General features: G+C 41.3%; 1 protein-coding gene across 3 annotated transcripts in view; it reads left to right on the plus strand.

The window, feature by feature from the left end:
• Window positions 1-26,320, plus strand: part of NUP93 (nucleoporin 93) — a 102,058-nt gene that overhangs the window by 46,732 nt on the left and 29,006 nt on the right. For 2 of the 3 annotated variants that reach the window (XM_014827325.3, XM_070500246.1), the window contains exons 4-5: window positions 16,742-16,804; window positions 22,058-22,186. In XM_014827325.3, the coding sequence (XP_014682811.1) occupies window positions 16,742-16,804; window positions 22,058-22,186 (192 nt within the window). Of the gene's footprint in view, window positions 1-2,541; window positions 2,922-16,741; window positions 16,805-22,057; window positions 22,187-26,320 lie in introns of those variants that run through there. The other variant, XM_070500247.1, reaches the window with a different exon arrangement.

The raw sequence follows: 26,320 nt of genomic DNA on the forward strand, positions 1-26,320 counted from the left end.
GTCGTCCCTGCATTTATATACGCGAGCCTGTTTTCATTCCTTATATTAATAAATGCAGGGTCCACTAGTTGTCTACCCTTTTCTCTTTGTTTTAGTTTTTGGTGCTTACAGCTGTATAAAGCCAAAACACAAAATTAAACAATGGACTACCAAATAGACATTTAGGAATGGATCACTTTATGTTCAGCTACTGATAAAACAAGTGGAGAAATACATCGTTTGTAAGGTGTCTTCTTCCCAGTGGTTCTTCTAAGACCTTGGCATACATATAGGCACCTGGGGTCTGAAGGCAGGTTAGTTACACTTCTCAGTACCCTCTACTCCGACATCCTTTGCAGCCGTTATATTCTGCAACTCATCTGGTTTCCTTGGGATACTCACAGATTAGGGGAAGATGGAGTCTGGGCTGTTTTACAGTTTATTCTAGCGTAAAGATATATCCTTGTAATTTATTTGTTGGCTGTACCGACGAAGAAAAATGTCTTAATAGTGACCTGATGAGTGGGGTTTTTTTAAGTAATTAAAGGGGGCTTTCTCACTTCCCTGTAGTGAACTTCAGATGTCTCCCTCAGGAGTAGGTTTTAACCATCAGTGAAATGGTTTGACTCTAACTACATTTGGGTCTTCGAGTTCTTTTTTTCTTGCCCCTTCCATCCCCAGGCAGAGACTCCTATTGCTGTACATCCACTGTGCTTCAACACAGTATTTATTTGATCAGAAACAAAAGAGTTTGCTTCTTGCACTGGTTCAGAGAGAGGTCCCCCAGGATTGTCTTTTGTTCAGTAATTGGAGCATAAGCTGAGCCTGGTTAATTTCAAAGCTATCCCAACACACGTTCCCTCCCTCCCTCCTTCTTGTGCAGTTTCTTAGCTGCCAGTGGTACCTTGTATTGGGTCTGGAACAAAAAAAAGCTTGAATTGTTGAATGTTAGCTACAACTACTGTGACATCTGGTATGGCACCAAATAGCACTGTTGGTACAGTTAATTTTGTTAGGATAAGAAATAAAACTAGAAAGCTCTTCAGCGTTACAGAGCTTGTTAACACATGCACCTCCAAATTATGCATTTGGTGCTATCACAATGAATAAAACAAAGGAAATCATGGGTTGATTTTTATCTTAGTAACATAAATTCTTTCATTGTTATTCACTGTTTTGACACCAATGTGTTCCTATGCTCATTCTTGTTCGTTTATTTTTTTTTAATAAGGCAGAAATGTCTGAAACATCCTCAACTCTGAGCATTTAATTGGCAAAAGTTCTGATGTAAGAAATAAGTTAATTTTTATAAAGCAATGAAATCTATAACTTGGTTCTGCTTCTTTAAATACCAAGATGGTGATTGTAGATGAATAAGAACCTTGAGTAGCCAAATTGTAGATGCTGAGCATCCAAGTTAATATTTGTATAAAAATATATTGTGAAATTGGCAAATGTTATGTGTCCTTCAGGTTCTGCAGCGTAGGTGTTGGTTTTGCAACCAACAGATTGCAATCATAGGGTTTGTGGGTTTCATTTCTGAAGATGGAAGGGTCTTTCTCTTGATTTTTCTTTTGCAATCTGCACCATAATGATGGTCCACTACCTGACTGGCCTGACTTTTATCATCTGGTGCCTGGTTCTAATGCTGTTTCATCTTTGCTTTTTCACAAGCTTTCCTGTAATTGTACGGTTGTTTGCTGCATTGAATTTCTTTTAGTGACAATGAAAATCGCATGTTAGTATTTTAATGTAGTCTTTAATTTTCAGGTTATACATTAAAACATGGAGGGGAAAAAAGCCCTTTCTGAGGAGCACTTTTAAAAACCATTACAGTAGGACGGGAATATTCATTACTTACACACCCTATATTTTTTTCCTTAAATGTTATACAAAGAAGTGACAGTTGAGCTGAGCATATGTTAATAAAAGGTCTGCATTTTCCTGTGTCACTGACAGTTTCATTGGCTGTATGTTCCTGAAATGCAAATAACCTCAGTTCTGTTCAAAGCTGTAATTAATCTGAATAGTTATTTAAACAGTATCAAAATCTTTTAACTACTGAGAGGCCAAACATTTAAGATGGTGAATTTACTGTTTGTTTGAAGGACAGTGCAGTTGAAGAGGGCACAGTGATCTGAGACTGAGATGCTTGTGTATGTTGGAGCTACACATTCTGTAGGCTAAAATGGCAGAATCTGTTTGCTGCTGTAGAAAATCTTTTAACTACCATTTATTTTAGCATCATGGCATGTGCAAATTCCTGCTGCTCAGTTAAGGGACCAGCTTCACAACTGGTGTTACAATCTGTGGCCACAGCACTGCATCACAATGCAGCAAATGCATTTTCCACATTAACCAAACATGACAGCTGAAGCGATTATTAACCATGCAAGATGTCGGAAGTCATCAAAAATTCACATCAGAGTAATTGCGGTGGCTTGGGTTGGGGAAAAAAAAAGTATCATAGCTTCCCTTGCCTACATGTTGTCTCTCCCCCTTTTAAATCTTAACTTGGTACAGTCCGTTAACAATAAAATACCCTTCTGTAACCTATAAACTGTTACTCCCATCAGTTTGTGCTTTCAAACTGATGGCTGACTTCTCTGAATTTGTGTAGAGCAGCAGGAGTGATGATGCTGTGCCCCGGGGGCTGCAGTGCATCCTTTTTAAGGAGACCCTGCAATCTTATTGTCTAATTGGACTCTTTAGTGCTTCAGTCATATCAACATTTGCAGGGTGTTCTCTTTTCTTTTTTCTTCTTTCTCTCTCTCTCCTCTCTCCCTCCCTCTTCCTCTCTCGACTCTCAATTCTGGCTGTTTGGAGTGGGAAAAACTTGAGCACTTGTTCCAACAAAGCTCATCCCACATAGAAGGTATGGAAGAGCTGCAGTGACCAACAGCATCGAGCGGTCTGTAACTCTTTACATTTGAGAGCTGCAGGTAGGATTACTAATGTTTTGTAAAGAAATTAAGGTAAATGCGTACTGGTAAATAGAGTGACAGCATATTGTTGCAGTACCTCTGAAAGACAAGGTCTTGGTTAGTTTAAAATTTTGAGATAAATTCAAAATCATTTAACTCATTTGATAGAAAAAGTACTTGATTCTCCTGAGAATTGTTCAGATTTGTGCCTTGTCATCCTGATATTTCTCTTTAAAAAAATCTGTTGGGTGGGGCAGAGAGGTATTTGCTTAAAGATTTAGATTGTTATTTAGGATTTTTGCAGACTTCATCTTTAAGTAGTAAGTAGTGTAAACTTTCTTTAGGATTTTTAAGAAAGATGCATGTAAACTGCAGAATTCTTATAGGAGGTAAAATATTAAAATAGAATTTCTTTTCTTTGCTAAAACAAGATCTTTCTTTGGGATTATAGGGGTGTGTGTGTGCATATGTGTATAGGATGCCTTACTAAGGAATTCAGTCATTTATATTTTGTTGTAGGAAAAAGTACTGTTAGAGGTATTTGGAATTATCTCACAGGAAATGCTTTAGCATAAGGCTTTAAATGAGAGTAATTAAATAGAGGCACCAAAGATGTGGATTCTTAAGTATTATCAAATGTTGGTAATTTAAATTAGGATAGTTGTGTTTCCTTTCTTAAATTCATCCTCAAAAGAGTGTGACGAGTCCTTTAAGTATATTTCAAATTTTTGCTGTAGAGAATGTGATTTGTGTAAGGGAAATGAAAACTTCCTCAGTCATGTAAGCATTATCTGGAGGGTAATAAAATTATAAATGTTGTCTACAACACTTTTAATACTTTGATTAATATCAGAGATAAAATGCTTTTAATTCAGCATTAAAAAGCAGCTTGCTTGTTGTCTTCCTTAAAAACAACAAAAAAGACAATGATGTATAGCTTTTTATCCCAGGGAATGTATTTGTATCATGGGACCTGTAGGGTCTGGACTTCTTTTCAAAGCATGGTCTTGGAAATTGCTCACCTAGTTGAGACATTTAGCTCCCTCAGAGGTGTGGGACTTTCTGTACTCTTAACAATAGGAAGACTTGAGGAGCTGTCAAGTGGGGAATGGAGGAGAGCTGCTCAGGGAACGGAGAGGAACTGTGAGAATTTCGCTCGTCTCGGCATTGGAGGTCTGGATTTACCCACGACTAAGATTCCTTTAAAACTCTGACCCAGTGCAGCATTGCAAAGAATTGATTTCTGAGATGAGACAATGAGCTGTGGTTTGCCTTTTGTGAAGATGGAGGAAACGTCTAACATTGACCCTGTATGGGAGATGACTCAATTATCCATGCCTTGGTACTGTTGCAAATTATTTTCCTTTGTCTGAAGTGGGTGGATGCCAGCGCCTTCATCAGAGCTCCTTAATTTAATGTATGGAAAATGTCTCAGCCACCATTTTTAACAATTAGCTGTATCATGGTTGAGGTGAGCTGGGTTCTGAAGGCAGCTGCAGGGCCATTTCATTTACATTAGGTTCTATGGCACAAGAGCTTTGTTACTGTAAAACTCAGAAAATGAATTTGCACACTGCATAGAAGAGTTCTCTAGGAGAGTGGAGAACATTCCCACAAAGAAAATGGAACCCTTTTGTCTACAGTAAGTATTTCTCAGACTCACATAGCGGTGAGAGGTTGAAAATTTGTCTTTGATTGAATAAGCAAAATAGACTTTAAAATGAATGCCACAAATATGAAAGGTGTAACACAGGTTCTTTGATGCCTTTTTTAATGTATGTGTTAGAAACCAGTTGTGATATATATACTTGAAATGTAGGTTTTATGAATGATTTTAACACATACTTGTAATTAATTATTCATTGGTAATTTAAGTTAATGAGAGGCATGAATTTATCACTAGTCACACAAAATGACACTTGAGAGAAAAAAGGAATCTAAATATGGTCTATTTAAAAGAGTTTAGGCTTCTTTTCACTGTCTTTTGCAAACAGTTTGTTTTCCATTCTGAAGAAAATTGCTGTATTTTAGTTCTTTTTTTTGTTTAAGAAAACCGCTTCCATGTTAATGATCTATAATAGCTGATTAAAATATGTAAGAAAAAATGTTTTAACAAAAGATTTTGTCTTAAAAGATCAATAGATTGAAGCTTTCACTCTCGTTAATGGGGATAATTTTTAGTGCTTTCTGTTTAATTAATAGTTGTGACTTCAAAGCTACTTGTGTAAAACTCTTGCTTGTGATTGTAAGCTTAGAAATCTTGATTCTTAAAATTAATTGGATTTGACTCGGCTTATTCCTTTGTTCCTTTATGCTGTTACTAAGAGGAAACAAGTGGATTTTAACTTTGATTTGTGTGTTTATCTTTTTAAAGGCACTTAGCCCTGAAGAATTTATAGTAAGTGTATTTTACAGTGAACTGTACCATGAAGAATTTGCTCAGAATGCTTTAGTAGCCGTTTCAGGAGTTGAATCTTCACAGAACTGGGTATTTGAGAGTCCTTTTAACTTGATACCAAATTTATAAAGCCAGCTGTTCCTCTAGGCCTTGCACTGGCTGTTGTTCATCCTACTCACTGACTGCTGTTTTCTCTAATTAAAAGATGTTCTTGAAACTAGGGGAGGGGGGATTGTCACATCAGTCTTTCCGTTGAAATAGGAAGGCTCAGTTATCCTAAGCCCTGTTTAGAATCCTATAAAGACTCCATAAATCTTGCATAAATCTTCTGCTTGCAGCATGAGAGCCTAGATCTTAATATAAATTTTTTAATCTTGTGAGGGACATTTAAGATATTAATTGTTTAGATATATGGTAGAAGGCAAAGGGAGTCTTTTTCTTTGATTTTTATAAGGCTTGCATTTTGAAATAAGAGAGTTTTAGGGCAGCAAATTAGAACTCCATTTTAACTGCAGCTTTGCGTGCATAAAATGTTTGGTTGGATGGCATGAAAGGGGTCACAAAGCCTTCCTTTGAAATTTTTAAGGTGAAACTTAGTTGAAGATTCTGGTCTTTTCTTCCTCCGGCTTTGTGTGAGCTGGGTAGTAGTGCTCTGGGAGATGGCAGAGACCCGGGAGCTGCCCATTTGCTTTGCCTCCACCATGTCTACTCAAGTTTGGCCACCGGGAAGAGGCTTCCTTTCTGGTACTTGTAGGAGACTCCCAAATCTCTTCAATCTGGGAGCTCTGCAGTTTTCTCATAAAATTTTAGTGCGACTGTAGGAAGAGAGTGAAAGGCTGATTCTTTTTGCTACAAAAAATGTCTTCCTATCAAACCTTTGACTGCTCTGGCAGTGCCATGATGTAGATAAGCAGGCACGTCGGCCAGCCCGCTCGGAAGCATCCCGTGGCACTAAGATGGCAGTGAGGAAGGAGGAAAATGGCGTCCCCAGGAGCACGATGAGACAAGGTGGGCCACACGAGTTCTTTCCTTCAGTCAGGTCTGAAGACACCTCTGGGAGCACTGCCTTGCCAATTTACAGTTACTTTTTTAGAAGATGGAAATTTTGAAATTTTCCTGAAGTAAAGTCTTTATTAGCACTCATATCTAGATAGCTTCCGATTGTTGCTTTTAAGAAATTGTTGGCAAATATGGATAAAATAAAATTTCAAATAGATATTTTATCTCAACACTTCTGAAATTCCTTGCTTTGTGTTTTCTTCTTCTTTTTTTTTTTTAATATAGGACCTTACTCCTTCCAATATAGGATGGATTTTCAGAAAACAGGACAATATGCTTCCCGTTTTATGGCCAGATAAGACTAGCATTCCTGTGAAAATATGTTATTTGTCTTTGATTCTGATTTTCATTCTAGCATTTTGTGGGCTTTGGTTACTTTGTATATAAAATATATGTCCGCTGCCTTCAAAAACAAAGTTTATTGTATTTCTTTTGTGGTTCAAGGTCTGGATTATTTTGGAAGTCGACTATAGCCATAGTGGTAGCGACAGTGCTATTTTCTTACCTGTTTGCATGTCTCACGGAGTTGGAATTTCTGGAGGTAGCCTTGGAGTTTGTGTCGTGCAGTCAGCTCATCCCACCATTAGGTAAAGCAAGGTTTACTGTAGCTAAACAACTTTCTCAAGGTCATACATCTAGAAAACAGGTGATTTTGCCCTAAACCCAGGCCACCTGCCTCCTAATGTGTGCTGTGCTGCGCCTCTGTCTGCATTTGACGCCATCTCTTTTCGGGCTTGCTGGAGACGGACAGGTCTAATGGATCGAGCCTTCAGCAAAGTCTTTCTTTGCTTTAGCAGCCTAACTCGGAGAGATGTGCGCTTTCAGTCTTGTCAGAAGTGACTTACTGAGCTGTGCGCGGAGGCTTCCTGGGCCTGTATTTTAGAGGACAGGCATTATAAATTTATCATTTGTAAACAAACATTTAAAAATCCTGCAGGCTGAGCTCTTAGGGCCATTGCGTTGACTCGGCATGAAGGGTGAAGTGCTCATCTCCTGGGATGGGCGAGGACGCCATGTTCGTCTGCTCTGAGCTGGGACGGAGCCAGGCGCTCTGACGTGCCCTCCCAGCAGAGCGCTCCCCTAACTCCAGCTGAGGGCCCACCGTGCACGGTCGCCCTTCCTCCTGCTACAGACGGGCTAGTAAAAGGCTCTCGCTCCCTGTCAGTTTGGGGCAGTTTGTATTTGAAAAATGATCTGGCCCTCTCTCCTGCTGTTGCTTGTATTTGCCACTCCATCTCAGCAACGTTCCGTGTTTTCTGTACCCGTGGTGACAGTGGGGAGCGCTGCGTCCTGCAGTATTTCCTCAGCTCTGACAGGGTAAACTCAGAATGTTTCCAAACTTAATTAAGGTTTTAGAAATTCTGAGGACTGTTGGCAGGGGAGTGCCATAACAAATTCCATTTAAGACAACGTGAAGTTATAAAAGAGAAGGTCTCTTATTTGTTTTAGTGGTCCCCAAATGAATTTTTGAAAAAGAATTTCTGAAGGAGAAGAAACTGCAGCAGAACCAGAGCTCCTTTTCTGTGACAGCCATGATGATCAGTGCTCCAGTCCCATCAGCATAAGCTGTGCTGCATAGCGGGAGGAGCCGTGATTTTCGACTGCAGTGTAAATGACTGACACCGTGTACCAGCAGGGAATTAATATGACACGTGGTTCCCAAACATTGTCTGACTAACAGCGCTCCTTGTGCTTGCTAAGTAGGACTTGAGACTTAATCCTAAGCACTGTAGACAAGCCTGGCAAACACTGCTCAGCTCCTACCTGACTGGCCCAGAGACACACCCTCTGCTGTCTGTCCTTACAGCCCCCAGATCTTGCTTTTGTTTCCAAAGGGAAAAGACACTAGAGCCAGGGGATCTGTGTTTTTATAATACAGGGTTGTTTGAATGAGTTCTTTCAGGGGGCTTGGGAGGCAGTGGGAGGGGCTGTGGCCGTGATAAAGGCCATTATTGATGTGTTCCCATTTTATGCTGCAGTGCAGTTTTACTATCCACAGTTCTTTGACTCATCCATCTCCAAGATGGAAATCAGTTCGCCAAAGGCATATTAAAATATTTTTATTGTCCCTTAATGTATCCTCCTTATCTTTCCATCACCTTAAAGTGACTGTGGGATTAATATTTTTTAGATCTATTCATACCTTTGGGTGAGGAGAGGGTTCTTCTGCTGCCTTTTGAAGCCAGACATACTCCGGCACACTGTTATGTTCCACTTGCAAAGCTAGATTGAAAAGTTTTCTCTTTGGAATGCTCCTGTTCTTGTGTCCCCATAAGGATGCAAGTATGCTAGGTTTGGGGGGTGGGGGGGGTGATAAAAGTGCTCGGTTACTGTCCTTGCTTTCTCCCACAGGGCCACCTCAGCAGTCCGAGAGCAGTTGGCTGGCTGCCCTCCTCCCTCTCTTGGCCTCTAGTGTTCCTGCCCCTCCCCGGCCCCCCTTACAGAAGTGGAGAGAGGATGGCCAGCCGAGGCCCAGCCACCGCAGCAGGGTACATCCTGCTGCATCACGGCCCCTCTCACTAGGGTGCGGGCTCTGCCTTGCTTTTCTGGAAGTGGTGAGGTATCAGCACTGAGCAAGTCACAGCCTTTCCCCAGACCTCCTGGGACCAGCAGGGGAACGTTGCTTCCACAACCCTGAAAGGTTATTGCAGGGCTTTGCTGGATTTCAGAGGAGGGGGTAGTTCTGCTGAAAAGCATTTTTTTCCCACTAGTGCCTAAATAGCCATCATTTATTATTTCACTCATTTATATTACACCCTTACTGCTTGTTCCCCCTCTACATGGAGTCTTTCAGAACGGAGTTGGCCAGGTTGCTTTCCTTTCTTGGATGGCCAGGGATAGGCAACAGATAATAGGAATGCCCTGGGCCCCGTAAAGGGGGCAGAACTGGCTTTGCAGCAGTAGCACAGCGATTTAAATGCCTCTTACAGGGATGCAGCCTATAACCTTGGCCTTACTTTCCAAGTGCAGCAACCCAATGTGCTAAGCAGCTCCAGCTTGATGTCTTGTGTAGCAATAGGAAGAGGCATCTAGTAGTTACGTGCTCACAGTGTGTTGACAAGGGAGGTGTGCTTCACACCCCTGCGCCCCAGGAATGGCATTTCCCCATTCTCAAAGATGACTTTCCCTTCTGGGTGAGTCCTCCGTCTTCTATTCATCCTTTACCCAATGTTGACAATCTTGGAAGTTGGGTTTTTGTTGTATGGTAGTTATTTTTCTTCTTTTTTTGTGTGTATTTGGGGTGGGGAGCAGTAATAGGAAGGGGTTCACCAAAGGCAATTAGATGGACTTATGTGAGTGGCTCTCTTGAAGGTCTGTGGCTTTTCCAGAAGGCACAGGTGTGGAATTGTATCACGGCCGTATTGGCATGCCCTTGAAGAGACCAGGTGGCTACTTAAGTCAGAATGCTTGCCTGTAAGGCTCGAGGCAGGTCCAGGAGGAGGCACTGCTCAGAGCTGTCTATTCTTGGGTTTAGAATCTCCTTGCACAGACTGAATTCTCTTCAACCTGTGAGAATTTGTAGACCGTCCTGTAAACCTATGTGAATTATAGGAGCAAGTGATTTGTTTTGCCTTAATGGACCCAAATCCATCACGTAATTGTCTGACCCTTTGTTTTGCCTAGTAGCAGACACCATGTACAAAATGGGACCTGGCAGCCTGACAGTAACAGATGGCCTGGTGCCCACACAACACCATGTTATAGCACCAAGGTGTGCCACCTGTGGCTCCACAGCTGCCTGCAGACCCATGGATCTGCTGAGCTGGCAAGTAGTGGGAATCCACAGCCACTCTTGCAGGGTCTGCTGCCACCTGCTGAATGAGAGTGACTAGGCTTTTGCATAAGTGCACAGTGAGAAATCATCGAGCAGTGTTAAAAATATGTTACAATTGGTGATGTCTACTCTGCTGGCTTAGCATTGCTTTCTGCAGGGGTATTTTTTGAAGATATGTATCTCTATATAGCTATATGAGAGAGACATTTAATGCAATCTGTGAACAAATGATTTAAAATATTAAAAATTTTTGTAGAGAACAGGCAGTGGGAGTTACTCTAAACATCTGAGTTGGAAAATGAAGGCTGGATTTACTATTCATTCTGTGTTCCTTGCAAAAGGAGATTCAGTCTCTCATGAGCTTTTAAGCTGACATTTTATGTATTCTTATTTTATTGCATTAAGTATTGAGCTAATAAAATAACCAAACATGCTATAACACTTTATGAAAGTTCCCCAAATCTTGGAAAGGCCCAAATTTCAAAATTCCTCTATTCATCTTTTGGGCTTTATCAGTAATGACCATCTCTTTGCGCTTGAAAGATTCCTTGAGGCATTCTCTGTAGACACCACAAAGGGAGCTAATGAAAAGCTTGTCCACACCATCTGATAAGCCCAGCGGGATTTCTGTTCTGCCTGTCTGAAGACGGTATCTTACTTCGTCCTTCCTCACTTTCTCCTTAAGTAGCAGTTTTACCATTGTAAAAATTTCACTCAAGAGAAGGTTTCAGAAAAGTCGTTCGTTCAGAAATTGGGAAGAAGGTTTGGGAGAGGTTAGAGAATAGGTGTTTTACTCAGAATGAGCTGAAGCAGAATAGTGGGTGCAACTCACAATCCTGTCTTGATAGAAATCAGACACTTCTCCATTTCACTGTCTGAAGTTCTAATGAATATTTGCAGTGCTTATTGGAATTCTTGTTTCGTCTTGGAGCAGACCCTCTTGATTATTCTGTTTGTTAAATTTATGTTTTGGTCTCTGTATTTTGTTTCCTTCCTTGCCTTCCTAGATGTTCCTGGGTGTTGGCAATGTTTTTTTTCAATCAGTGACCATTTTCTATGGTCACTGCTTACTTATGTCAATATTATTTTATTTGGAATGTTGGTTACAGATTTCCTACTAATTTGTGTGTATTGTATGTATTAAATGAGAGAAAATACAAGATTTTTATGGCACCTGCCATGTGTTTTGTCTCGTGTCGGATACCTTCTGGTAGCGTGGCTGGCCTCCCAGGTGCCTCACCCTTCATTTTCACAGGCTGGATTGTTGAAGGGGAAGGAACATGGTCTTTTGTGTTTTGAGGGTCATGTGAAATATGACTATGGCTTTGTGGGGCCAACTTAGACTGATTAGTTTATCTTACTTTGTTTTATTTTTTAATGGTCAAGGAATTTATGTGTTCTTCAGTTCAAACTGTTTATGTAACTGTTCAACAGATCACGTATTTGTTGTAGGTGGGAAGCAAAAAAATGTGAAAGAATCAATGTAGGCTCTTTTTTTGCCATCTTACTTTCCTAGCTAAAGTGGATACTGAAATTTTTCTCAGAGACCCTTATTTCTTAACAGTTTTCACTTTTGGAAAGTAAATAAGCGAAGAGAATTTGGCCATTTGACAAAAACAAACATCCTTTTGCCCACTGCCTTTTTCTACAGTGAGAGTCAGCTATTTTGCAGTCAGAATAGTTGTGTTCTGAAACCCAGAGTCTGCGTGGTGATTGAAAACAAGGCAGCTTCACACCCGTGCTTCTCTCCCTGAGCCATTTAAGAGCGCGTTTCGCTGCAAGGTCCCTGAAATGTGACCACACGTTTGATAGGAGAATCGGCTTACCTTGCGGTTACATTCTGGGTTGTTCTCGGCCAGTATACGTTGCCAGGCAGCCCACTTCCTGTATTCAAGATGGAACACGTGGCTGGAGATATTGCTTGGGCAAATGTACAGTGTTTATTATTCCACAGCAATAAATAGTAATAATATTTTGGAATGCTGTAGGGTTGACATCTAGAGCAATGATTTCTGGCTTTTTTGTCTAGGACCCATACTAAGAAATACATTTAACATCATGACCCACTTCATACATACAAATAAGTAGATTATAATTGAAATAAAAATTTCACAAAACCATATTTACCCATACCATATATCTCTGTTGCATTTTATGTTATTAAAAAATGCTGATTGAGTTCATGACACAATTATGAGTTCTGACCCACATTTTGAAAAACACTTTTAAAGGAATGCCCAAAACTTGACATTTATTGTCTTGTTCTTGACCTAACTATAGAGGCAGGGGGAAGAAAGGAATGAATATGCAAGTGTAAAGTATCTGTTTATCCCACCTTGATTTGCTGTGGTAAGAAACAAAGTGGTAGAGAGGAAGAAGGTAAACAAGGGGTCAGGAAATGTGGATTTTAAGTCTGAGCTTTGCGAGTAACAAACTAGGTGGTCTTAATATGGAACCACAACATTTTAGAGTTGGTAGAAACTCTAGAAACCATCTCATACAGCTCTTTCAACTTTTAAACCTATATTAAGAACATACTTCAAAGTATGATCAGTTAAGTAGCATTGAGAGACAGTTTAGCATTGGGTTAAAAGTGAGGACTAGAACCAGATGTGTGTCACACACACCACAACAAAGTAATCACCGTCTCCATGTGTTAGCTCTTGTTAGTACTGGGATGCAAATTAGTATTCTCTGAGCCTTCAGCTTCATCATCTGTAAAAGAGAACTAATAGCTGATGAAGAAAATAAATTTAAGGATATTTTGCTCCCTTCCTAGTCTCCATCCTTTTAGAGAAAAAAAGAAGTTTGTCTTTATTTTCTCGATTTAGAAATTGACTGTTCTCCAAGTATCTCGAAAACAGTTGAGAACTGTGTTTGAATCTTGCCTCTGCCTCTTCCTGGTCGGGAACCCTCGATCAAGTTAGTTAAATGCTGAAATCTGTTTCTTACCTGTAAAATGGGGTGGAAGTGGATGCGGGAAAGTGGGGTGTTCATGTCTGTTCTTTCATATTGTTAAAAGATTAGCAATAATGTCTTACAATTGCTTAGAGCAGTCTCTGGCCCTTAATTCTTCCTGAATAGGAGCTATTGTGTGTCACAGAAAGCTTGAAACCAAAACCCGTTCAAGAAGCCAGTTAGAAGAGGATCTGTTTGCAAGATTCTGGTAGTGAGGAGCAGTATACAGCTGCAGAAGTCAGGAGTAGTTATCTTACTTTCGGGCCTGTAGATGTTTATGGAATGTTCTTAATATTGAGTGGGCCAGCAGTAGAAGGGCTGGGGTCAAGGGTGGGGGCACTGTGAGCAATGAAACAGTGCTTGTTGGGAAGCAAAGGGGATGTTAGTGATAAGGAGCTCTGGGGGTAATAGACGCCTGGCATCTCCGAGTGGGAGATGACTGCTGGGCCTTCTCTGTGCCAGGGGTCTTCAGTGTGGCAGGGAGCCCCCCCAAGGAGAGAAGCCACCTCCTAGTTCACTCTTAATGCCCCAGCTCAGCTCTACAGAAAACCCATTTTCCGATAAGCTGTACAAGTGTATCTCTGGGACGAGGGCCATGAGAAGTGCCCCACAGAGAGTTGGAGGGAGAGGAAACACGCATGTGGAAAGGAGAAATTGAGGCAGAGATCTCTGGGAAACTTGGGCTGAGGCAGGTGTGTTTCTGCCTAGCTTTTTAGTTCTTTATTTTTGGTTGAGGTATGTGTTCTTTAAAAGAAAGTAACTGCCACTAGGTGGCACACAAATTTCGGCACTATTCTGACTGTATAAATTATTATTTTTAAGATTCTTTTCAAAAGATAGGTCACTAATGTGTTGTTTTTAAAAGTAGAATATGATATGTAGCCTATTTTAGTGTTTCATTTTAGAAGAGACTAAAGGAAGAAGAGTTAAAATTCAAAATCTGCATATTTTGTAGGCTCAGTTTTTGCTGTAGAGAAAGGCCAGTTGTTGAGGTACGCAATGGCTCTTGGTCTTGGTTCAAATGTGGGTGAGGTCTAAAATTTGATTCTCATGCAAAATGCTTCATTTAACTTAAGTGAGATTTTTGGAATGTAGCTTTATAATGAGTATTTTAAAGAAGAGACTAATCTGCCCCAAAGCAATAGCTCTTTTCTTCTTTTTCTTTCTTAACCACTACTTGAAATTTCATCTGTTAGAAATTTTGGAATAGTGTTTCTTATAGAATATTATGTTTTTAAACAAATGTGTCTGATTATTGCTTTGCGTTTGTGTTTTAATTTTGTGTATGTAGGTTATTTGTAGACATCGGTGCAGTTAAAAGAATGGAATGGGCTCATCATTGACTGGGAAGAGCAGAGGAAACCCAGAGTGGGGTGAGGGGCTCGGCACAGCCCTTCCCACTCCAACCAAAGAGAGAATGAGACCAGGCCTTGTAGGGCAATGGTTATCACCTCCCCACCTCCAAAATGTGGCTTGTTTAGACAATCAGCTTCCCATAGCAGCAGCCACGAAAAGGTACAACAGAGCAGAGTCTATGCCTACGCTTTGTTCAGGAATGGCAGTCGATGATAATATTCCAGAGCTTTGTTTATAAGCTGACACTAAAGCCTTTAGCCATTGGAGACCACTCATGAAAGGGAATTCACACTAAAGGTTTGTTGACTTGATGTGATCATTTGCCGTGAAGGGTGTAAACAAGGTGTATTAAAATTCTGCCCATAATTTCATATCTGACTCCCCTGCGATGGCTAGAAGCAGGCATATGGTGACAAGCTGCCCTCTTCTGAATGGACCACATGGGGTCCTAGTTTTATGTGTTCTGGTTTATTGAAGCCATTGCATTAGTAGGTAAGTGACAGATGCCTCTCCTCACCCGGCTCCAACACCAATTATCAGTATAGATATTTGGAGCAGTCTTCCTGTCATGTCCCCAGCGCTGCCTAATTGCTGCCTCAGAGACTGCCGAGGCAGAGCCTGTGAGGGAACAGTTTCCTGGGCTGCTGGCCGTTGTCCCTGTCCATCCCAGTGAACTGCCCAGGTTGGGGTGTGACAGCAGGTGGGGGAGAATCATGGACCAATACCTAAGAGATCTGGGAAATCCATGAAGATTGGTAGTATTTTATTTAAATTTATATCCCCAGTCTTGTTTGGCCCCCCCCACCCTTGTTTATTTTAAGAACCAGCAGCCTCATATCTGGGACTGTTTGAACAAAATATACTAAAATGTTACAGTTATTAAAATATAGTAAGTAATCAAAAGTTAGTTAATTAACCATGACAGTAAGTTCCAAGAAAACTATCAAATAATATTTTTTAATTTAGCGTGTCATTGTAAAAGCTTTAGTTTAATTCTACTTTGTATTATATTCCCCCAAAGAGTTCCTAAAAAAAAAAAAAAAAAAAGAGCAAAAACATGGTTTTGAAAAAACCCGGTCATTTTGGACATGTATAAATACAACAGTATTGTGCTTCATGTGCAGGACGTTGTGTTTCAGAGCATAGGTGGGTCTAATGTATAGGGTGACTTGAATTCTTTCATGTTCCAACTGAGACTTTGATCTCTACCTATTAGTTGATGGATCATCTTCCTTGTTGCTACTTGGCCCTCACGCCCCAAGCTGTGGAAAAGAAACTTTACCCTTGTGTGAAGGGCAAGGTGTTGGCATGGAGGCAGGCATGGAAGCCCACTCTGTCTGCAGCTTTGACTGACTGTCAGGACTGTCCCGCCTCTCCTCCGTAAGACCTCAGCTTGAGCAGTGAAGACACTGAAGAGCAGTAAGGAGGTCACCCTGGGCGTCTCTTTGTTTAATATCACCAACAGATCTAATTGTAATAGAGTCTGATAATAGAGCTACATGTATGAACCTTGGGCCAAGTGCTTGGTTACATTATCTCATTAGTGATGGTTTTTCATATGAGTAAACTAAGGTTTAGAGAGTTTGGGTGAGTTGGCTAAAATCATTCCATTAGTAAATGGAGGCATCAGGATATGAAACTAGGTCTGTGTAGTTGCATTTTACAGGCATTTAACCTGTGCATATTAAACCAGACTTGTGGACTCTCTCCTCTTCACCTACCTATATTAAACAAGCAGCAGATGTCATCAGGCCTGAAATAGGGAGTACACGTGGCAAACCCCAGAAGAAATGTGTAAATAAATGATTTGGGGGTATCCCAGCCATTGACAAACAAGTGAAAAACACACAGATGAGTGGATGGTGATGGCTTCCTCAGTACTAGGAAGTAATTGAACAGAGTTAATTGAAAGTAACGAGAAATAAAAACTAAGGAACAGAGGAACTGTGACTGGTTGCATAGTAAAAGCTGTATCTATAATATGGGCCATTTAGGAATTTTGAAGGGCAATCTTGACTGTTCACATTTGATATGTTTACAGGACGTGGGACTCCACACTGTTGCCTCAGGGGGACTTTACCTTCTAACAATCATCATGTGCTCCCAGAATGAAAGAAACTAGGAAACATCTGTAAAAACCATCTATTTTGATGTTTTCGAGTTGAGAGAGTTTTGTAAGGGTGGGCGGGGTAGTAGATATCCTTATGTTTATTTTTTTTTCCTACAGTGTATGTTTGATTATTAAAAGGTTTATTTTAACCTAAGTTGTTTCATTTCTTTCCTCTTTCCTAGGGTTTCCTGAAGAATGAGAAGGACAATGCCCTGCTGTCTGCCATTGAAGAGTCCCGGAAGAGGGTAAGAAACGAACCCAAATGCAGATGTACACTGTGGTGAGGGCAGCTGCCAGAAGCGGGAGCCTGTTCCCAGGCCCAGCTCTCCTGTTCGGACAACTAGTTCACCAGAGGAGCTTCTACAGGGACCGTTTTTAAGGAAGATACTATGCTTGTAACTTTATGTGTATTTAGTGACTGAAATGCATCTGAAACACTGGACTAGTCAACTCATTATTAAATTCATCTTAAAGTGGAAGAGCCAGAAGTTGTTTGGTTTCCTTGTTATAGCATAAGTGGTATTTTGGTTTCTACTGAATCAGCAGTTCAGAAAAGCAATTATGATCAGTGATAATTTTCCTCAATTTCTTTTCCTTTTATCACACAATTTGACTTTCTCTGCTACCTTTTATGTTAACATTTTTTCCAAGCTCTTAAAAGCAGAAACCTAGCTTGGTGCTCAAGAGGATGGTAAATCAGTCAGGCAGAGCTGCCGTTGCATGTGCAGCAGTATTTTGCAGCAAGTATTCCCTCAAGATACTTAAATGATCGTTTACTTTGCTAACATATGAGTTATCTCCATTTGTTTCTGACAAGGATTAAAAGATCAAAACCCTTCCAAAACATCCCATATGGAGGAAGAGCTCCTGAGGCCACTGGGGTCTTCTGGGCAGGGAGGAAGGGTCAGCCATCACATGGAGCTGGTTCCAAAAGTGCATCTTTTCCTAGGAAGGAGGCTGGAGGGTCCACGCCAGTCTGCCAGCAGTGGTTGTCTCTGCAAAGGCGAGCAGGGGTGAAGGGGACGTCTGTTTTCATGTTTACTTAGATAACCCTTGTATCACAGGTATCTCAGTGTCTTTATTAAAATCTTCCGTGTGGGTGGAAGTGCCTCGATAGGGCTGATGTGAGTGAGCTGGGCAGCAGGGGGCTTGCCAGCTCTGGTTTATAAGAAAGTGTTCCAAAGGCATTATTTAAATGACTGATATGTTTAATTATCAGAGTAAAATTCCCTAAAATTTCATTAATTATATTTTTGGCAATAGTACATATTCCTAGAAATAGAGAAATTCATTTGATTCAGATTTGAAAATATTAAAAAAAAAAGCCTTCCTTTTTTTAGGTTCATACTTTGAGCGAGTTACCCACCAACATTGATTCTCCTGCTGTAAAGGACCAATAAAATTAAATTAGGATTGTCGAATGCCACCACCAAGCCTTATTAATCCATTTACCCTGCGGAATGTGTTTCTGGAATTGGCAGTCTCTGAGCATTGTGCCATACTGAGACTAAATGTGCAGCCAGCCAAAACATTTAAGTGACACACCACAGTGCAAAATGTGTGCATATGTGTTTGTGAGGGAGATGTTCCGGTGTTGGGAGCGGCCTGGGGGGGACCTTTTACCTGTCTGGACACCGGGAGATTGCCGCTGAGCAAGAGTCGTTTTCAAACAAAAGGTGAGCGGCTTCCTGGCATTTTGGTGGTAATTTCATGTTTGAATAACTTGCCAATGTCCTGCTGAAATGCCAAGAAAACAAGCTACAAAACCACAAATGTGTCCTATCTTTTCCCATTTGGTGCATCCCAGCAAAAACAGAACAACATTATCAGAACATATGTAGAGTTTCTAAAAGCCAGCAACAGCTCAGTAATAAGCGGGTGTGAAGTCAAAGCATATTGCCCTCTTCCCTTTGTGAAAATGGGGTTCAAGTGCTCCCCACCTGTTCTTAATTCAGTTGCCCAGTTCTCTCCCTGCCTTCCTTTCTTAACTGTGTTCAAAGAGATAGATTTCTGCACATAACTTGAAAGATTCTGATTTAGTTTATAGTTTCTTCATTGCTTTGTCATTTTTTGTGGTTTGTCTTACCTTCCTTTTAATTTTTAGACCTCTGCACACCCTTCCAGATTATCTCTTCTCTCTTTCCCTTGGGTTTCTTTCCTCCTTTTCCCTGCTATTCCCTACCTCCCACCTCGCCTCAGATCCTCACTGTCCTTCTCTTAGGCCTTAGTTGAACAGCTCTCTTGATTCTCTCTCATTAACTCCTCTAGTTGACATTCTTCTTTGCACCTAATCTGGTGTTTCAGAGTGCGTCTAAAGGGAATAGGCTGGAATAGGGCAGATGAGTGGCTGATCATCCCTGATTAGCCCACAAATTGGATGTTCCATTATCTGTAATGTAATTAAGATAAGCTGGGGTTGGCATGGTCAAGGGAAGAGAATTTTAATGTTGGGCCGTTTATTTTTGTTTGAAGCCCCTTATCACACTAATGATGAATGGAACCATAGTGCTGTTCGTTCAGGTTGTGGGGCTGTTTCTAAATGAGTAACCTGGCATATTTCTCAGATGTATCTGAGGATTTGAGCCCAGAAAGCTGCCAGTTTTCAGAGTACTTCCTGTGTTCTCAAAGCAGGAGTTCTTGGCACACAGGTGAGCAGCCTAATTAACAGGGGATAGTTAATTCCCAGAGTTGTTGCTCTGACCCTTACATGATGCTGGAAGTCTGCCCTCACCGTCCTCATTCAGCAGTGTCTTTGGGTGGTAAGTTGTCTGTTTTCTTCATTTGCCTTTACTACTCTGCCGTTCTTTATCAGCCAGAAGATTTGTCTTTAAGAAAAACTCTTGTGACACTGTGGTGTCTTGGATCAATGCCACAGCTTAGTCAGCGCCTCACTTGCTGTTGCAAGCACAGAAAGCTGTATGGTATGCCAGCCTTCCCCCACCTCCTTATTTCTCCCTGCTCTGATCTTTGTGCCACATGGCCCTCCATTTTCCCTTACTGGGAGAGGCTTGAGGCTTAGGAGGTGGTTGGTTTGGCTACTTAAATAGGAAGAATTTTAGATGAAATTATGGTTCACTTGTCCACTATTTCTGGATACTTTCCAGGGAAACTACCCTTTCCCCTTTCCCCCACCTCACCTTTCTGTTCCAGCATACTTCTGTCTATTCAAAATGCATAGCTTTCATGTTTAAGTTCACTATGTAACAAGACAAGATGATTTTTCTCTGAGTGTTTTTTCAGTTCAGGCTGACTGACTGGAATGGTCCTTTCTGCCTGACTCTCAGTGAGAAGAAAACCAGGTGGAAGACTGTTTTTAAAATTTGCGATTGTCGTTTCTCACTGTCTTCAAAATACATATTAGAAAAGGGATCTATTGATAGATGGACCAAAATCAAACTTGCAAGGTGTGCCAGCCTTCTTATCATTTTTGTGTGTGTCTAGTGTCTGTCTTTTTCACTTTTTAGTAAATGTTGGTGCATACTCAAACATCCCATTTGTAGGAAAAGTATGTTTTTCTAAGAGTTTACCAAAGCTCGTGTGTATGGATATTATCAGTATAAATGATCTTCATTGCCAGAAATAAAGCAGGCATTACTAATACTCATTCCCTTGGTGCTGCCTAATTAGATGCGAATCTGATTGTAAATGAAATGGCTTTTTGAAAGGTGGGCTTAAGCTGATAGGGAAGCTGGGTCTGCCAATTAAAGAACAATAGGCTAAGAATGGTCATGATTCAGTATATCTCTGTAAGTTGCTTTGATTTCCTCCTCAGAGGTTTTTTTGTCTCCTTCCTTCCTCCCTCCTTTCCTTCATTCTTTTTCTTTTGTCTTTTCATTCTCAGTGCCCTTGTTTGGCAACAGGCTGCAGTGTCACCAGTAGACAGGAGTGAGATTTGCCAGACTTTTCAGGAATGACTGAGTAGAGTGATAAGAAATCTAATTGCAGAAGGCTCTCTTTTTCTTTTACTGGTTTGCTTCCTCCTATGATTTACTGTTTTGTTTATGTTTGTTATTTACTGTTATGTTTACTGTATGATTTACCTCCTCCTATATTTACTGTTCCTTAAAAAAAATAAAGACACTGGGAGAATCTTTTTTGTGTGTTATCTTAGATGCTTATTAAATCTTAAGATACCATTGACTTTATAATCCATCATTTTACATAATACAAAGAAAAAGTACTTCAATTTAAACTATGACATGCTATCAATTGTAATATGTAGCCTGATTTCAGAGATTTTAAAAAGATATTTGTCTTAATAAGCACCTGAAAAGATATTCAATATCACTAATCATTAGGGAAATGCAAATCAAAACCGCAGGATATCACCTCATACCCATTAGGATGGCTACTATCAAAAGAAAAACAGAAAAGTTTTGGCAAGGATGTAGAGAAATTGGAAGCTTTGTGCGTTGTTGGTGAGGATGTAAAATGGGGCAGCCCCTCAAAAACATAGAGTTACCATGTGATCCCGCAACACACCCAGAAGTGTATACCCCCCCCAAAATTAAAACCAGGAACTTCAAAAAATAAAATCTTTAAAAAAACGAAAGCGGGGGCCTGACCCCATGTCCGAGTGGTTAAGTTCGTGTGCTCTGCTTCAGTGGCCCAGGGTTTCGCCGGTTTGAAACCTGGGCGCGGACATGGCACTGCTCATCAGGCCATAGTGAGGTGGCGTTCCACATGCCACAACTAGAGAGTGACCCACAACTAAAACATACAACTCTGTACCAGGGGGCTTTAGGGAGAAAAAGGAAAAATAAAATCTTTAAAAAAAAAAAAAAGAACTTTAAAAGATGTTTGTATACCCATGTTCACAGCAGCATTATTCATAATAACTGAAACGTGGTGACAACTCAAGTGTCCATGGATAGATGAATGGATAAACAGAGTATGGTATATACATACAATGGAATATTATTCAGCCTTAAAAAGTCAAGAAATTCTGCATATGCTACAATGTGGATGAACCTTGAGAACATTGTATGAAATGAAATAAGCTAGTCACAAAAAGACAAGTACTGTGTGATTCCACTTACGTGAGGTACCTAGAAGTAGTCACAATCCTAGAGAGAGGATGGTGGGTGCCAGGGGCTAGAGGAAGGAGGGAATGGAGAGTTGCTGTTGAACGGGTATAGAATTTCAGATTTGCTGGATGAGAAGAGTCCTGGAGATGTGTGGTGCTGATGGTTGCACAACAGCGTGAATATACTTACTTCCACTGCACTGTACGCTTAATGGTTAAGATGGTAAATTTTACATTATGTGTATTCTACCACAATTAAGTTTTTTAAAAAATGTGTTAGACTCGATGAAATAAGGAGTATATAGCAAACAGTCGTTAGTAAATTCTTTAAGGAGATTTTTTAAAGTAGATAGTTTTTGCTCTATTTTTGGGAATATGGAAGATCTGGGGGCTTTGAATTTCTGTTGAACTTTAAAGGGAACTCTGTTCTTTGTTCTTTTGTCTGGGTCATCTCTCTCTGCTCCTCTGACAGACCTTTGGCATGGCTGAGGAGTACCATCGAGAGTCAATGCTGGTCGAGTGGGAGCAAGTGAAACAGCGAATTCTCCACACACTGCTGGCATCAGGAGAAGATGCCCTTGACTTTACTCAAGAAAGTGAGGTAGGTTGGGTCCAAAAGATATACCACTATTAATAAAAATGTGAGGTAAAGAATGCTTATCTCCTTGCCCACTGGCAGTCTGGGCACGGCTCATCAGTCTCTCCCACCTGGAACACTCTTCACTTGGATGCCCACGCTTGCCTGGATTTCCTCTGTGTCTGGCTGCTTCTGCTCAGCCTCCTTTGCTGAGTTTTCCTCAAACTCCTTAACCTCTAGATGTTTGAGTGTCCCAGGGCTCAATCCTTGACCTGTTCTTGTCTCTCCCTCAGTCACTGCCCTGTTGATCTCATCTGGGCTTGTGACTTTATATACCATCTATGTGCTGAATGCTCAAGTTTACATTACAACCCCAAACCCAACTCTTATCTAGTGGCCTTCTTGGCTCTGCTTGGGTGTCTTGCAGCCATCTCAAGCTAAACATGTCCAGAATTGAGTCATGATAGCAGCTGCCCCCCACGCCAGCCTTCTCACGGAGTTTCTCATCTTTATAAATGGCAAGTCCAGTTTTTCACTTGCTCGGATCAAAAACCTCAGATTACTTTTTATCTTCTTCTCCCACCTAGTCTCTCTCACGTGTTGACAAATTCAGTTAACCCTACTCTCAAAATACGCCCAGAGTCTAACCACTTCTTACCTCCTCCACTGTTAGCACTCCAGTCCAAACCACCATCATCTCTTGGTCAGATTATTGAGCTTGCCTCCTAACTGGTTGTTTTAGATATCTTATTGCTATGTAACAAATTACTCCGAACTGTAGTAAAACAAAAGCATTTAGTGTAGCTGGGTGTTTCTGGCTCAGGGTCTCTTGAGGCTGCAGTCAAGGTCTTAGCTGGGGCTACCCTCATCTCAAGGATCGACTCAGGGAAGATCACTCCCAAACTCACTCATGTGGCTCTTGGCAAGCCTCAGGTCCTCTCTGGCTCTTGACTAGGGACATCAGTTCCTTGTCCTGTGGGTCTCTGTTGTGCTGCTCACAGCCTGATAGCTTTTCCCCCCAGAGCAAGAGTGAGGGATCTGAGGGAGAGCTAAAGTACTCTTGAGACAGAAACCACAGTCTTTCTATAACTTAGTCTCGAAAGTCACCTCCTATCCCCTCTGTTCAAAGTAAACCACTATATCCAGCCTACACTCATGGGGAGAGGATTATTCCAGGGCTCCAGTCCCAGGGGATGGGGGTTGTGGAGACCGTCTTAGAGGTTTTTGACCACACTTGTTTTCCTGCTTTTGCTCTTGTACAGTCTCTTCTCAACAGAGCAGCCAGAGTGACACTATTAAAACACAGGGTAGATCAATCATCTCACTCCTCTGCTTGGGTCCTCCAGTGACACCCATCTCACTTGCAGTAAAAGCCAAAGTCTTCACCATGACCTCTAAGTCCTCACCTGCTCTGGTCTTGTTGCCTCCTCTCCAAACTCACCTTATGCTCCTCTCCCCAGTGCTCTTGCTGCTGCAGCCAGACAAGCTCCTGACAGCTTCCTTGAGCAGAGCTGGCAGGCCTTCTCCTGCCTCAGGTCCTCTGTGCTTCCTGTTGCTTCTGCCTAGAATGCTCTTCCCCCAGATAACTGCGTGGCTCTCTCCCTTCAAACATTCACCCAGTGCCCTGTCGCTGAGGCCTTCTAAGGCCTTCGCAGCTGAAATCCCAACCAACCTCTCCCCAGTCAACACTCCTTGTATCCCCTTTTCATGCTGTATTTTTTTTCTTAGCCCTCCTCCCACATACCACTGTATATGTTGTCTGTCTTTATGTCGCTTGTGTCTCTCGGCGGGATGTGAGCTCCATGAAGGTAAGGAGTTTTGTTTGTTTACTCTTGTATCGCCAGTGCCTAGATGAGTGCCTGGAACATAGTGGATGCTCGAGAACTATTTGTTAGACAAATCATTTGGCTCTAGCTAACTTTGTGCTAACTGAAGTATTAGGGATTATGATTTTACAGAGGATGTGTTAAATAGGGTTTCTTTTAATTGCCAGTGTTCATTGATTGGTGGTAGTGCTGAGTTGACAGTTTTCTCCTCGTTAAAATCTTTTTTTTTCTTTTTTTGTGAGGAAGATTGTCACTGAGCTAACATCTGTGCCAGTCTTCCTTTATTTTGTATGTGGGACGGCTCCACAGCATGGCTTGACGAGTGGTGCTGGGTCTGCACCTGGGATCTGAACCTGTGAACCTCATGTTGCCAAAGCGGAGTGCACGAGCTTAACACTACGCCACCGGGCCAGCCCCAAAATCTAATTTTTAAAAAGGCAGTGTAGAGGCTAGCCCCGTGGCCAAGTGCTTACAGTTTGGTGCGCTCTGCTTTGGCAGCCTGGGTTCATAGGTTCAGATCCCGGGCATGGACCTACTCCACTCGTAGGCCATGCTGTGGAGGCATCCCACATACAAGGTAGAGGAAGATTGGTGTGAATGTTAGCTCAGGGCGAATCTTCCTCACCAAAAAAAAAAAGGCAGTATATTTATATGATTCAATAATTAAAATACCCTGTCCCCAAAAGCCCATTCCCTCCCCGCTCTGCCTCCCCCCGAGGTAATCACTATTACTGCTTTCTTGCGTATATTTACAGTGTTTCTTTATACAAATACAAGGATATGAGACTGTGTGTTCTTATCCCCCCGCTTCTTACACAAAAGTTAGCTTACTGTTTGCTCTGTTCTTTATCTTGCTTTTTTCACTTACTGTATCCTGGAGATCTTCCCTGAGAGAAATTTTGGGGCTGCATCCTGGGGTCGGCAGGAAAGAGTGTCTTGCTTGATTAGTGATGTCTGCCCTTGTGCCAGGGGAGCTGTGGCCGCATATTTACCACTCTGTGTTGGGGAGAGACCATCTCTGGGGCTCAGATCTTAGCTTCACCACTGACTAGTTCTGACCTTGACCACATTATTTAACCCTGCGGACCTTCAGTGTCTTCAGTGGTGAAATGGGATTATGGGGAAGATTTGTGATAATGGAAAGCACCTGGCCCATAATGGCCATCCCACTGTTGTTCCAGAAGTAGTTTCAGGTAATTTGGCAGTGCAGATTAAAAATTGTAATGTTATAAAAATTATGATATTAGACATTTCAAGTAATATTGCCAATGCTTCATGATAAGTCTTTTTCCCAGAAGTTGTTTTATGGCTAACTAGCATTCTTTTCTCACGAGAGATAGGACAGCTGAGGCTCAGAGAGACACACAATATGCTGGTGAGACCCAGGAATGTTGGCTTCCAGACCATCGTTTTGTTCAAGTCTGGGTCAAGGGTGGGTAGCTTGGCAGTTTGTCATGCCTGCAGAGTAACTTCACATATCCCGTATCTACAAATTTGCTCCTGATTTAAAAACTAGTTTTTCTATTCAATTAGTCCCTGAATAAATAGATGCTAAAGTCATTTGTCTTAGGAAAATACTCATTAAGGACCCTGTTCCACATTTCTTAGACTCAAAGCCTTCAAAGACTTAGATCAGAGTCTTTGGGAAGGAAGAACTAATGTATAAAACCCTTGACCAACCTAATGTTTCTTTCTCAATTTCTCGTGAGTCTGGGCAGATAAGTAGAACAGCTCATGGTTTTATAAACTTCATTTTTTAAAATGATGTTAATGGGTTGGGTTGTGGTCTGTATTGGGATTTGGAAGTAATTATAAGCTGCTAATGAGATGTTCTTTCTTGATTGCTCTTCTCTTAAAAATAGACTAGTCTATTTAGTAGACTCTTCTTCCTTGACCTCAAGTCCCCTTGGAAGGGAGTTACTGATACTTTTGCTGTTCTCTGGTGTGACACCTAGCAGAGTGGGTAGCTTTGCTGTAAAAGCTGGCAAGTGATGCAAATGGTTCTCTCTTTAGGTCATCCAGGGAATTGCCATTTTCTGGAACCTTGTAGGTTTTGTTGTTTGTTGCTGTTTTTTTGAACTTTTTTCCTGAAATAGAACATATGTACAGAAAAGTACACGCATCATAAGTATACAACCCAATGAATTATCACAAATGGAATACACCCAGATGAAGAAACAAAACATTACCAGCACCGCTGTAACCCCCTGTGTGCCTTTCCAGTTACTTCACCCCCGCCACCACCAAGGGAACCACTGTCCTGACTTCTGCCTCATAGATTAATTTTGCCTGTTTTTGAGCTTTATGTAAGTGGAGTCATACAGCATGTACT

The sequence above is a fragment of the Equus asinus genome, chromosome 28 (genome assembly GCF_041296235.1).
Source record: "Equus asinus isolate D_3611 breed Donkey chromosome 28, EquAss-T2T_v2, whole genome shotgun sequence".
Taxonomy (NCBI): Eukaryota; Metazoa; Chordata; class Mammalia; order Perissodactyla; family Equidae; genus Equus; species Equus asinus.